At 44.4% G+C, this 12,140-nt stretch overlaps 2 protein-coding genes across 2 annotated transcripts; both read right to left on the bottom strand.

The window, feature by feature from the left end:
* Positions 1–1,760: 1,760 nt before the first annotated feature.
* On the bottom strand, positions 1,761–2,715 carry LOC132071455 (taste receptor type 2 member 9-like). Its single transcript, XM_059469036.1, is given in 2 exon segments — positions 1,761–2,183; positions 2,185–2,715. Coding segments are annotated over 2 exon segments (954 nt in total).
* A 4,729-nt stretch (positions 2,716–7,444) lies between these two features.
* Positions 7,445–11,922, bottom strand: MTRES1 (mitochondrial transcription rescue factor 1). Its single transcript, XM_059468028.1, has 4 exons — positions 11,819–11,922; positions 9,851–10,283; positions 8,959–9,031; positions 7,445–7,961 (listed from the first exon to the last, which is right to left on the bottom strand). Exons 2-4 carry the CDS (start codon positions 10,273–10,275, stop codon positions 7,785–7,787), a joined length of 675 nt encoding a protein of 224 aa, XP_059324011.1. The 5' UTR covers positions 10,276–10,283; positions 11,819–11,922; the 3' UTR covers positions 7,445–7,784.
* Between the last annotated feature and the right edge of the window lie 218 nt (positions 11,923–12,140).

Raw genomic sequence — 12,140 nt, 5'->3', positions numbered from 1 at the left:
GGCCTGCAGTACTTCAGGTCTTCTCTTTTCCCAGAGGAGCCACAGTGGTTGCTGATGAGAAGAGCAATGTCCAGTGTTGGGACCATTGGAGTGCCTGGAATTGGCTTTTCCCAGCATGGGACAACCTTGACCTCACATGATTGAGACCCAACAGGCCACCAGCTGCAGCTCCTGGCCCAGGCACCCAGTACATCTGCTTGTGGGTCACTGTGAGATGAAGCTGTGGCTTCATTCCACGCTGCACCTTGCACAAAACCCACCTTCCTGGGGCTGTAAGTGAGCCAGAGTGCAGTGGGAAAAGCCAAGCTCATCTCCAGGTGAGAGCAGGCCAGGAGAGCAGTCCCACAGAGCAGGCAATCCTGTCCTTGCAGGCAGTGGGGCACAGAGGACACGCAGGGCTGGAGTGGGCAGGGGGCTCTGCAGCCCCTGAGCTCCCCGGGGCTGTTCCTGCCTCGCTCTTTGTGGCTCAGTGACCACCTCTGGGGAGTGACAGGGCTCAGCGTGTTCACACTGAGCTGTCAGCCACTGCCAGGCACTCATACAGCCCATAATATGTGCCACAGCACAGGGCCACAGCAGAAGGAAAGGTAAACCAAAATTGAGAGAAACCTCTTCATTGCAGCCATTTCATTCTGTGAATACCAAAACATTTGAGGCTGGTTGGCAGGATTGTTATTCCATTTTTTGCATCCAGTTTGTGTTCCAGTCTTGCACATTTTTCTGTTCCATTTAGAGTATAGAAATTTGGCAGAAAATAAAGCCCTTGCTGGTCCTCAGAGATGAAAAGGCCCAGGTGCAGTTCAGTTGAATTTCTGATTCTGGCAAATTCAACATGTAAGTCCTGTAATGTTCAATAAGAACTTTCAGAGTCACAGAATCACAACTCATGCATTTTATTGTAGAAATACAAATTGGGAACTGTCACTAATAAATACACTCACTGGATTAGCTCTAAATATATTTAGGAAAAAAGAAGCAAATAAGGAAGAGCAATGGGTAAATCATTAAGCTCAATTTCACCACCAGTTCAGCCTATGAACAGAATTTCACCTGGGTACAATCTGACAGAGTCAAAAGAGCAAATCATAACCAAGGGCTGTTCCCTACTTTGGGGAGGAGAGCAAAGCAATCCTGCTGTCCTGTCTGCACAGTGGGGTCATATTCCCATCCTCTGCCAGGCAGGATTTGAAATGCCAAATCAATCCTTTTGGGAGAAATGCAGGTGAGGCTGCAGTCAAAACACCTCCTTGCTGCCATGGTGAATGGGGGTGGGCAGCCAGCTGCTGTGGAGATGAGGGATAGCCAGGGTTGGGATTGCAAAGGCTGTGAGTCTTGGGCAGGGGCTGAACACTCAATTAGCATCACTCCCTGTTCCACTGGGCCCAGGCAGAGGTGAAGGGGCTCTGCCTGATGATCCATCACCCCACCAGCAGACTCTCATGCCCACATGAATCCCTTCACCACACAGGGGCTGAGGAATTATTCCTACCAACAGGGCTAAATTACTTTGTTAATGACACAAATATGTCTCAAAGTTTACCTAAATCTAAGTATGATAATAATGCAACATTATAATGATATATTTAGCTCCAAATAATAAAGGTTTAAAGATACAAATGAAGTTTTCTCTAGCTTGGATGTTGAAGAGTGAACATCAGTATCATCTACACTGCCTGGAGACCTGCATCAGAAATTAAATTAGCTGTTTACTACAGTAAAACATCAACATTTTACATGGGCTCTAGCTGTTATCACAGTTCCTATTTCGTGAAAAACTCACACTTCACACAGGAGAGAATCTTTAGCAATGCCTTTTCCAGCTTGGGATTGCTGAAAATCAGAATAAGTGAATGAACACCTGGAAAAGCACAAAGATATACGGATATAAGAAGTGTTATGATATTTTCTTTCTTCATGGCATAAATTGTTGTCAAGATCAAACATACAAAGTTGATGCTGAACATCACTAAAAAGGAGAGGACAGATTTCATGGCTCTGATGTGGGCATCCATGCTGAGATCCTTCATGGAGCTTGTCTGCATCGTGCGCTTGTGTCTCCAGAGAGAAAAGAGAAGGAAAACAGCAGAAAAGAAGACTGCCAGGAATGAGGCAGCATATCCAAAGCCAGTGAGAAAAAAAGATGAGAAAAAAATGTTTATCCATTTTGATTCTTGCTTCCCAAAAGTTTTCTTGGCAGGTGAAAGTCAGGTTGCTACTCTGCGCAGTTTCCATGAGGTCATAGACAACAATGCCCATAGCCAAGGCTACAATCTCTGACCCCAACAAGAGCCAGGGCACCATCCTGTCAACCTTTACTTCCAGGTAGATGAAGAAGCTGTTCCTGAAATTGGCAATTTTTATGCAGTAGAAACCACAAAGACAGGCTGAGACCCACAAGTTTGAATAATTAGAAAAGGTTTGAAAAATTGCAAGTAGTGGAAGTATAGTGGGAGCATAAAGATAGTTGGGATAAATTTTTGAAAGGAAGTGGGATACCCATGAGAAGCACAAATAGGATATCCTGGAGCATCCCAGCAGCAGCAAGATCTTCTCATTAGAGTTCAAGGTTTTCTTTTGGACCCAGGCAATGCAAAGCAGACAAACGATGAAAGCATTGATCCACATGCCTGCAAATGCCTCCAGGGTGATGATGGCCACAGCTGTGGCTCCATGTGCAGTGACATTGAATTGCTGTGGAGGGTGGCAAGCTTCCATGGTGTGAGATGGTGATCAGAGCTGTGCTGGCCAAGGGGGCTGTGGCAGCAGAGCCTGAGGCAGGTCAGTGGCTGCTCTTGGTGGAGTGTCAGGGATGGCAACAGGAGCTTTATAGAGCTGCTGCTGCTGCTGCTGCTGGGGGGGTTTTGGTGCCGCTGCTGTGGGCACAGGGCAGGTGCAGGGATGTAAATGTGCTGGGTATCCCCTTACCCGGGGCCACTCTTGACTATTTGAATGTTGGTTTGGGGGGGCTGTGCCACGTGGCACAAACAGCGGAGATGTTTTTCTGTGGTGGGGAGTGTTGTGATGTTCAGGCTTTTCCCTGTTTGATCAGTGTCAGGCTTCAGCATCTGGATTCTTCTGTCCCTTTATCACCAATGATGATCTCTCAGAGTGGGGTTTGCACTGAGCAAAGCACATCCAGGGCAGTGAGATGAGTAATTAAGTCAGGGAATCATATTCTGAAAAACATTCATATTGACCTACTCTACCCTTTGTGTCTTTTCTCTTCCTACTAGTCTGACCTCAGTACAGGCCAAGGGAATCTGTAGATATTTTCTACGTAAAGTAGTTCAGGGCATAATCTTTGCTGCCATCTGATTTTAGACACTATTTTAAGTTTTGAATTATACAGGACTAAAAACAAATAGTACATTCCTTTTTAAATCAAATGTATCTGTCCTGTTTTACTGGCCCTGAGCTCCAAGCTGACAACATCTCAGATTACATTATAACACACAATAAAATTTTCCAGTGGTACCTGAACAATGCCCTGAATGTCCAAAAGCCTGCTTGTTTGTCTCAGCATTAACAGTTTACCTAATGAAATATTATCTTTATGTGACCTTTGCCAAAATTACTCCAGTCAGGGAATTTTGCTAACCATCTTCCGCTCTTTTGTTCAGGAAGATATGTTTATATATGCTTCTATTTTTAATGTACACTTATTATTTTTTCCTATCTAGAATTACAGGTATTTATAATACTTTTAAAGCAGAGCAACTGCTGTCGTTTTCCTCTGCTGTGTATTTCAGATCTGAATGCTGGATTTGTGAACCTGTAGGTATTTGACAAGTTGAGTCTTGTGTTGATTTCAAGCCCTGCAAAAGTAAATAGACTTACCTAAAAATTGGGAAGCTTCATGGGTAATTTTTTAATTAAAAATGTGCTTGGTGCCAGTTTGATATGACTGTTTTTCCAGCTCAGGAGACATTTGCTTTTGTAGGACATACATTGCAGTACATTTCTGTGTCTGAGTTTCTCTGTGTTACAGTGGAGTTAAAACCAATGGAAGCAGATTAAGAAAAGGTATTATCTGCATTTAGTGACACCAGGTAGTGATTGTGTCCAGGAATCCAGGGTGGATCTGCACTTAGGTGTGGGAATACTGATGCGCAGCAATTTTGGGCACTTCATACAATGTGGAGTAAGAGACCAAAAGGCACCTGCTGTACTTCCCAGAGTGGAAGAGCAGCAGCTTTTCCCATCACCAAGTTTTTCCCAGAACTGCAGCCAATGGAATAATGTGCCTCCACTGCCCTCCAGAGAGGACAAAATGCAACTGGTGCTGGAGTCCCTCTGCTGTGGAGACAGGCTGAGAGCTGGGGCTGTTCAGCCTGGAGAAGAGAGAGCTCCAGGGAGACCTGAGAGCCTAGCACAGTGCCTAAAAGGCATCCTAGAGACCCCCTATATATATACCTAGGAAAGCAAACATATGTTCTCAGAATGACTTATCTTTAGACACCTGCTTTAGGTTCTTGAGTTATTTCAAAGTTAAGGGTACTAAAAACCAAGTGTTTCTCAGACAGCTCTGCTTTTGAGTCATTTTTTTTGCTTCCTTTCTCACATCCACTGCCAAACATGTAGAAATATTGTCTTTGTCCTGTGTTTTGATTCTCTTTGCTTGCCCGTGAAAACAGCCTTGACATGCTGTATCTTGAGACATGCTTATTTTGCTAGCAGTATGTCCTGTTCAGCTTAGGTGTCAGCAACAATCCTTCCTAAAAGAAAGTGTTAAAGAACATTTATTTATGTTACGTGAAGGATTAGTGCTCTGGGGCCCTTCTTCTCTAAACAAGAAAAGATCTCTGTACTTTTTCCTCTGCAATGTATCTCTTATGAATAGATTCCTACTTTGATTTGTTTAGAGAAAAATATGTTGCTTAGCTTAAAGGGCTGACTTCTTTCTAGCACAGGCCCATTTCCTACTCAAAACCCACTTAAGCTGCCTGCCTTGTGCTGCGGGCAGGGGTGTCATGGCACAAGCCCTTTTCTACCTGATTGCTGAACATAGCAGTGAACATCCTCACATCCATGACTTGTAATTTCAGATGTGAAATGGAGGAGCAGGATTCCATGCCTAAGCTAACGGCACTCAGGCACTGCAGGGATTTTGGGGCCACGACTGTGGGCACAGGGCAGGTGCAGGGATGTAAATGTGCTGGGTATCCCCTTACCCAGGGCAGTGTCACTCTTGACTATTTGAATGTTGGTTTAGGGGGGCTGTGCTGGGTATCACAAACAGCGGAGATGGGTTTTTTTTTGCAGTGGAGAGCGTTGTGATATTGAGACTGATCCCTGTTTGATCAGTGTCAGGCTTCAGGATCTTCTGTCCCTTTTTTGCCTATGATGATCATGCAGAGCCCTGGCTGTGCTCAGCAGGTCAGGGCACTCAGTGTCCTTTTCAGTCTGAGAGTCTGGGCACTGCAACATTGAGCTCAGATGCTGGAGAAGTGGAGTTCATTTTGATGCTTCACAGGCATTGAAATCCATGTTGGTTTTTCCAATGGCATTGCATTAAGCATAAACTGATGAGCCCCAAAGTGGGCCAGGTAATAGGAGCGAGAAATCAAAGCTGGATTTCTTTACAAGTTTAATTTGGGGCATAGGACGTAAAAGGGTAAAAATCGGGACAAGTCCCTGTGCCAGGATTCCCATCTCATCTGCTTGGGAAAGTGAAGCCTTTCAAAGATGGCACCATGCTGAGTTTCCCCACACTGCAGTGCCCTAAAGCTTCCAAATGAATTTAGACCCTGAAAGCTGTGAGACTTTTCCAAGAAAAATTGTGTCAAGCTCTGCCGGGCATGGACTGACCGTGCAATTTCGGTTAGCACAAGACCTGTCCCATTTGGCCTTGAACATTTCCTTAGGAAGTAACATTCCCTTTTGGGAAGGGAAACAAAATCTTGCAAACGTGAAAAGAAAAGCTTACAAACACTTTGAAAAGGAGATATGATCAAATGAAATGCAATTGAAAAAAACCTTGAAAATTGGGAGTTTTAGTGTCCACAACAAAGTGGTCTGGAAGAAAATGAGGTGCAGTGCAAAGGTCAAAAACATGCAAAAACTAAGCTCTCAGATGTTGGAAAAGGAGGTGAAAAAATCAAGGCAGATGACACAACTTTGACGGGAAGATATGAGGGACATGGCATGGACACCAAAAAAAAAAAAAAAAAAAAAAAATCAATTTTCACCAATGTGAATCCCATCAGAAGGCATGGCATGCCATCAAGTGCTGGGACACGGAACAAAGTTTGCCAAAATTGATCCATAAAACTCCCAGAAAGAGAAAAGAAGGACTTACAAACACTCTGAAATAGCGATTTGATGAAAGAAGTTCAATTGAAGGAAAATAAAAAAAAAAAAAGGGAGATTTAGTGACTACAAGGAAGTGGTCTGGGAGAAAATGAGCTGCAGTACCAAGGACCAAAACAGGCCAAAACTAAGCTAACAGATGTTGCAAAAGCAGGGGAAAAAAGCAGGAGGAAGACACAACTTAGAGGGGAAGATATGAGGGACATAGCATGGATACTTTAAAAAAAAATCAAAAATCAATCTTGGCCAAAGTAACTCTTATCAAAAGGCACAACATGCCATCAAATGCAGGGACACGGACCAAAGCTTGCCCAATTGATCCCCATTGAAATTGCTAGATTTCTTTCCCTTCCCGAAAGGAAATAACATTTCCTTTCGGGAAGGGAAACGAAATCTTGCGAACCTGAAAAGAAAGGCTTACAAACACTCTGGAAAGGAGATATAAGGAAGGTCCTGCTTGACCAGCCTGATCTCCATCTGTGATAAACCAACCTCCTTAATGAATGAAGAAAAGGCTGTGGATGTTGTCTACCTGGACTTTAGTAAAGCTTCTGTTTTTTTCCTCAGCATCCTTCTTGAGAAAGTGGCTGCTTATGGCTTGGACAGGTGCATCATTCACTGGGTAAAAACCTGTCTGGATGGCTGGGCCCAGAGAGTGAGGGGGAATGGGGATTGTCTCTTCTCCCAGACAACAAGTGATTTGACAAGAGGAAAGAGCATCAAGTTGCACCAGGTGAGTTTTAGATTGGATATCAGGAAAGATTTCTTCACTGGCAGGGGTTGTCAAGCATTGGAACAGGCTGCCCAGGAAGTGGTGGAGTCACCATCCCTGGAGGTATTTAAATGGTGTGTAGATGTGGTACTTATGGACACAATTTAGTGATGGACTCAATGATCTTGTCTCTTCAACATAAACTATTCTGATTCTATGATTCTCTGTCATCATGAAGTTTTCCTGCTTAGAAATATGTCACTGCAATCAGTATCCTGCTGTATTCTTGGTATAGCAGCAGCATATGTAAGCATGGAGTTGGTATTGTTAACCTTTAATTAAGATTAAATAATGAAAAAGGAACTTTGCATAATTGAAGGCTTTCGTCCTACTTCATGAATAGAAATAAAACAAAGAAAGCCATTTTGTTTGATGTGATATCAGCTTTAATGTAACCTTTCTGATTAACAAAATTAGACAACAATTAAATAGTGATCAAATCAGTCTTTATTGATTCATCATTTATAAGAAACTTCCTGGAAATGTAAGTGTTGGATCTTTTAACTTACAGTACCACAAGACAAAGCTACCAGCAAAATTGACAGGCTTTATTGCATGATTATTGATGTACGCAGCAGAGTGAGATAACATTCTGACACAAGCCCTTAAAAAGGGTACTGTAATTTTGTTCAACCAAAATTCATATTTAACAAAAAAATATGTTTTTCTGCAAAAATCTTATGCTGCCACATGCAACCCCTTGTTACTTAAGTACATCCTGTTTGGGCACTTTTAAGTTTTTCCAACGCCTCAAAACAACTTTGTATTTTTCACTTTCAGTTTTGTCAGATAATTTTTTTAAGACTACCCGCATAACTACAGCACTTCCTGTTTCTTTATCTTCACCTATTATGAGATCCAGTGTGTCACCAAGTTTCACCTGGAAACAGAAAGAGAAGATGAGTGATTATAAACATTGTCTGGGGAAATCCCCGCCATGTCCTTTCTTTCCACTTAATATTCCTATCTCACAGGAGAGGAGGAAGGCAGCCAATACCAGACCTATTATAGATCCTCCAGAGATGAATTTCCAGGAAAGCCGTGGCAGTACACAATTACATGTCTCAGCACCTCCCCTGCCAAGAGCTTCACGCTCCGTGTGATACAACCAACACCTAACTCTGTAAAAGTTTTCACATATGTCTTTATTTCCTGTCAACATAGACACAAATCAGCAAAGTGTGAAGTTCTCCCTCCTGCCTTTAGAACAGTTTAAAGTGTTTCAAAGAACAGAGTGCTCAGCAAGTGCCTATGCTCCTCTCAAAAGTCACACAGAAGCAGTGCACCTCTCATAAACCAGCCTTAACTCTATAGGATCAGGAATCAAAACTTCTCATCATATTGCCCTTTGATGACAGTAGCCACAACCGAGGATCACCCTCACATAAAGAAAGGGTAGGTAGAAGTAAGTACATGTCTGGTGACCCTTCTGTCTCTCTCCTAACTGTGGTCCTGTGTGCTCTATTACAGGTACAACAACCTTCCCTCAGCTACCCCAGTTTCAATCCCTTTCTATCATCAAACTTCCTGTTTTTCTTTAATCATGTGCCTGCTCCACCTGTATCTCAGATTTAATCATTCCTACTCCATCAACCTCAGATAGTGATATCATCACTTCCTTCAGCAACTTAAAATGTTCCGTCCTTGCTGCCTTCTCCTGGCTTTCAGACTTACATTTGACTCTCCAACCACGCAAGTTTCCTGTCTGCCTTAGGGAATAAAGTTTTACCCAGGGAACCATGGTCACACCATCCCCCCAGATGGAAGTGGTGTTAGCAATGCTGTGCATTCACCTTTGCAGAGTGATCTAGAGGAAGAAGATCATGCCTTAGATATTTTCTTGTACTATATTAAAAAAAAAAATTAAAAAGTCTTACAGTTCTACTTTTCTTCCATAGTTTTTCTCCATTCAGCCTGAGTTCATTATTGTAGAATGCGTCTTCTACTTTACTGAAGAAAAACAACGTTTTGTTGCAGTTACAGTGTGCAGCAAACAAAATGCAATTGTTTCTTTGCAGAAACACAACACCACCATTCATAGGCAAGGCACATTTCTACATCTCTAACTTGTGTGCAAAGGACACCACTTAAGGTCAGGAGAGATTTGAACTGGAAGTAAAGAAAAGGGCTTTCACAAATATTAAATGAAATAATAGCATATAGTTGCTTCTGTGCCAGAAAAGCTGTTTCTAGAGATCTGTCTCCTGAATATCCAATAAATAATATCCCCTTTCCTGCACCAGCCAGTTTAATAATTTGTTAGTGATCAAGTTATACTAACATTCTGTTCCAACAACACAGTGATATCAGACTTCTGCAGGTTGCATTAGATCAAACACTGTGATACATTTATAGACTGCACATTTACCTGGTGGACCTGTGAAGCTTATACTTACCAGCCCCTATTTCTCCATTCATTAAATAGTGCATTATTTTACTCCCTCAATCTCAAATTAGACCTTTTCATATCACACAGTATTTTACATTTCCTTAATTTCAAATAAATAGGAAGTGATTACAAAATGCCTCCTCAGCAATCTTAGAAATACTGCATATAGGGAAAATAAAATCAAGCTGTTTCAAGGGAGGTAGGGTGAAATAAACAGGAATGTCCATACATCCAAAACATCTATTTAGAGAGTCAAAAAAAGCTACACCAAAAAAACCCCCCACAAATACTGAGTTATTCCAGCAGTAAAAATTTACCAAAAGTCTAATTTTAGATGTATGACATCTTTCTCAGTAGCAAGTTGTTTCTTCTGTACTTACTTTCTTGCCATGTCTAGACCGGCTTTCAAGATCACATCATATCGAAGAGACTGCACTACTTTTTCAAGATCCTTGTAATCTTTTACTACATTGGGGTCATCCTCAAATTCATCTTCCAAATTACTTTCCTCTTCATCCTCTTCTTCCTCCTCCTCTTGCACACTTTGTCTGCTCTTTTTAGAGCTTTTGCTGCTTTTGTTCCTCAGAGAAAGTACTGAGATATACTCTGGAGAGAGTCTTAGTGCACTGAGTCTGACTGGAGAAAAACTGAAACATCTTCTGTAGTTTACTGTGCTTGCTTGACAGCTGCAGAATAAGCTTCTCCTCCAAGTGGGATAGAGTTTATTTGAGGGAAATTTCTCCCACAGTCCGATCCAGACATTTAGTTTTCTGAAAGTGCTGACGGGGAGTCTGAAGCCAGTCATAGCATAACCTAAAATAAAACAAACATTCATATGTAAAAATGAACAACTGCTTTGACGGATTGGAAGGATTTCCCTACATATGTCATAACAGTTACTACAGAAAGATGAGTATCCAGTTCCCCATACAGTAATGCATCACCTGAAAGCACAAGGCTTTATGATCCGACTTTCTCATACGCTGGCCAACACTACAAAGAGCTAAGACACCAGATGAGAAACAAATGCAGAAAAGCCCAGCAGAATACTCCGTTTGCAATTCTTTTTCTGGTGTTCAGCATTAACTGTGCAAACACATTTGTGGCACTTCCCTCCCTACATCTGAAATACAATCACAAAATACACAGTAACGCTGCTATCTGTGTCATAAAAAGCACAGGGATATCTCTACTTATCATGAGTCATTGTCAATACAAGCAAGTTGCTGAACATTGCAAGCAAGCAAATCCAGAAAAGCTGAAAGCTGCTTAACCTCCGTTTCTTCTGCTTGTACCACAAGACCCCTGCGTGGCAAAACGCTGCACAACGTCCCCGCCCTGTTTCTCCAGATGGGAACTGGTGACGAGGTAGCGCTCGGCAGAAATAACACGGCTCTGTGCACCGCAGCAGACTCATATGAAAGCTCCCCGGTGCTGCTGTGCAAAACTGATCAATACAACACAGCTGCTCCTCTCTCTGACCTGGGACAAGTAGGGGCAAACACCTCCAAAACACCTCAGATGTCTTTCAAGGCTCTCAGAAAATGATTTACAGCCCCTACGAGCTGGTCGCAGCGCTGGCTTTTACTGTGATCTCATATCCACGGAAACACGTGTTTCCTTACGAGATTAGAGTCTGGTTTCCCCGCACCCCAGTGACCTCTGCCCAAACATTAAATGAGGCGCTATTTGTGGCTGAGAAAAAAAGCCTTAATCAATGACAGCAATTACCGACCAAATAAAAATAATTACACCTCCCCTGTATTTTTCTTGTCTCTAAATATGTAACCTTGAAATATAGGAAAAAATAGTTTGAATTGTAGGACGGTACAGCGACTGCAGAAGACACAGGCCTCTCCTCAGTTCGGGGGCAAATTCCAACAGTTATTTGGAACTGCAAGAACATGCCAAGAAATATCACTGCAAATATTACTTGCAGAACGTGCACAGAAATATTATTGCAAATATTGTTTGCAGAACGCGCTAACAAATATTATTGCTTCTTTTTAGCGTTCGACCTTAGTTTGTTCCGCGCAGGCCAGCGGGTACAAGCGGCCCAGGAGGGGGCTGAGCCCGCCCGGCGCAGCAGGCGCGCCCCCTCCGCCCCGCTGGAACCCCCGGGCGGGCAGAGCCGGGCCCGGCACCCCCTGACCCGCCGGCGGGGCGCTCGGTGGCGGCGGCACCGGCACCGGGCGGCCCCGCCTTCCCCGGCGGCTGCCCCGGGAGGCCGCAGGGGCCCGGCCGCGGCCCAGCCGCCGCCGGCCGCCGCCAGGACCCGGCCCCGCCGCCTCGGAGCCTTGCGCGCCCGCCCCGGCGGCGGCGGAGGGCGGCCCGCGGGCCGGCGTTACCTGGGTGCCGGGGCGCCTCGGCCCGGACCGCGCTGCCGTCCCCGCGCCGCCGCTCGCCCGCCCGCCGGAGGCGGAGCCGGAGCCGCCGCAGCCACGGCTCGGCGCCCTCTGCCGGGACCGGAGCTCGGCGGACCCGCTCGGCGCCCCGGGGCGGAACGGGCAGCGCGGGGCCCGCTCCGTCTCCGCCCCGTGCCCGCCGGTCTGCGAGCCGAGGCGCCTCTCACGGAATCACGGAACGGGTAAGGCTGGAAGGCGCCACAGTATTCATTTGGTCCAACCTCCCTGCTCAAGCAGGCTGTTTCAAGGGAGGTAGGGTGAAATG

The sequence above is a fragment of the Ammospiza nelsoni genome, chromosome 3, assembly GCF_027579445.1.
Source record: "Ammospiza nelsoni isolate bAmmNel1 chromosome 3, bAmmNel1.pri, whole genome shotgun sequence".
Taxonomy (NCBI): Eukaryota; Metazoa; Chordata; class Aves; order Passeriformes; family Passerellidae; genus Ammospiza; species Ammospiza nelsoni.
This window is presented reverse-complemented; position numbering and strand designations above follow the sequence as displayed.

Excerpts from the sequence above, each read along its gene's own strand:
- MTRES1 (XM_059468028.1), bottom strand. The coding sequence starts at position 10,275 with ATGACTGGCTTCAGACTCCCCGTCAGCACTTTCAGAAAACTAAATGTC. Across the intron at positions 9,032-9,850 it reads GGTCTAGACATGGCAAGAAA|TAAAGTAGAAGACGCATTCT; the intron begins GTAAGTACAGAA and ends GTTTTTCTTCAG. Across the intron at positions 7,962-8,958 it reads TATGGAAGAAAAGTAGAACT|GTGAAACTTGGTGACACACT; the intron begins GTAAGACTTTTT and ends TTCTGTTTCCAG.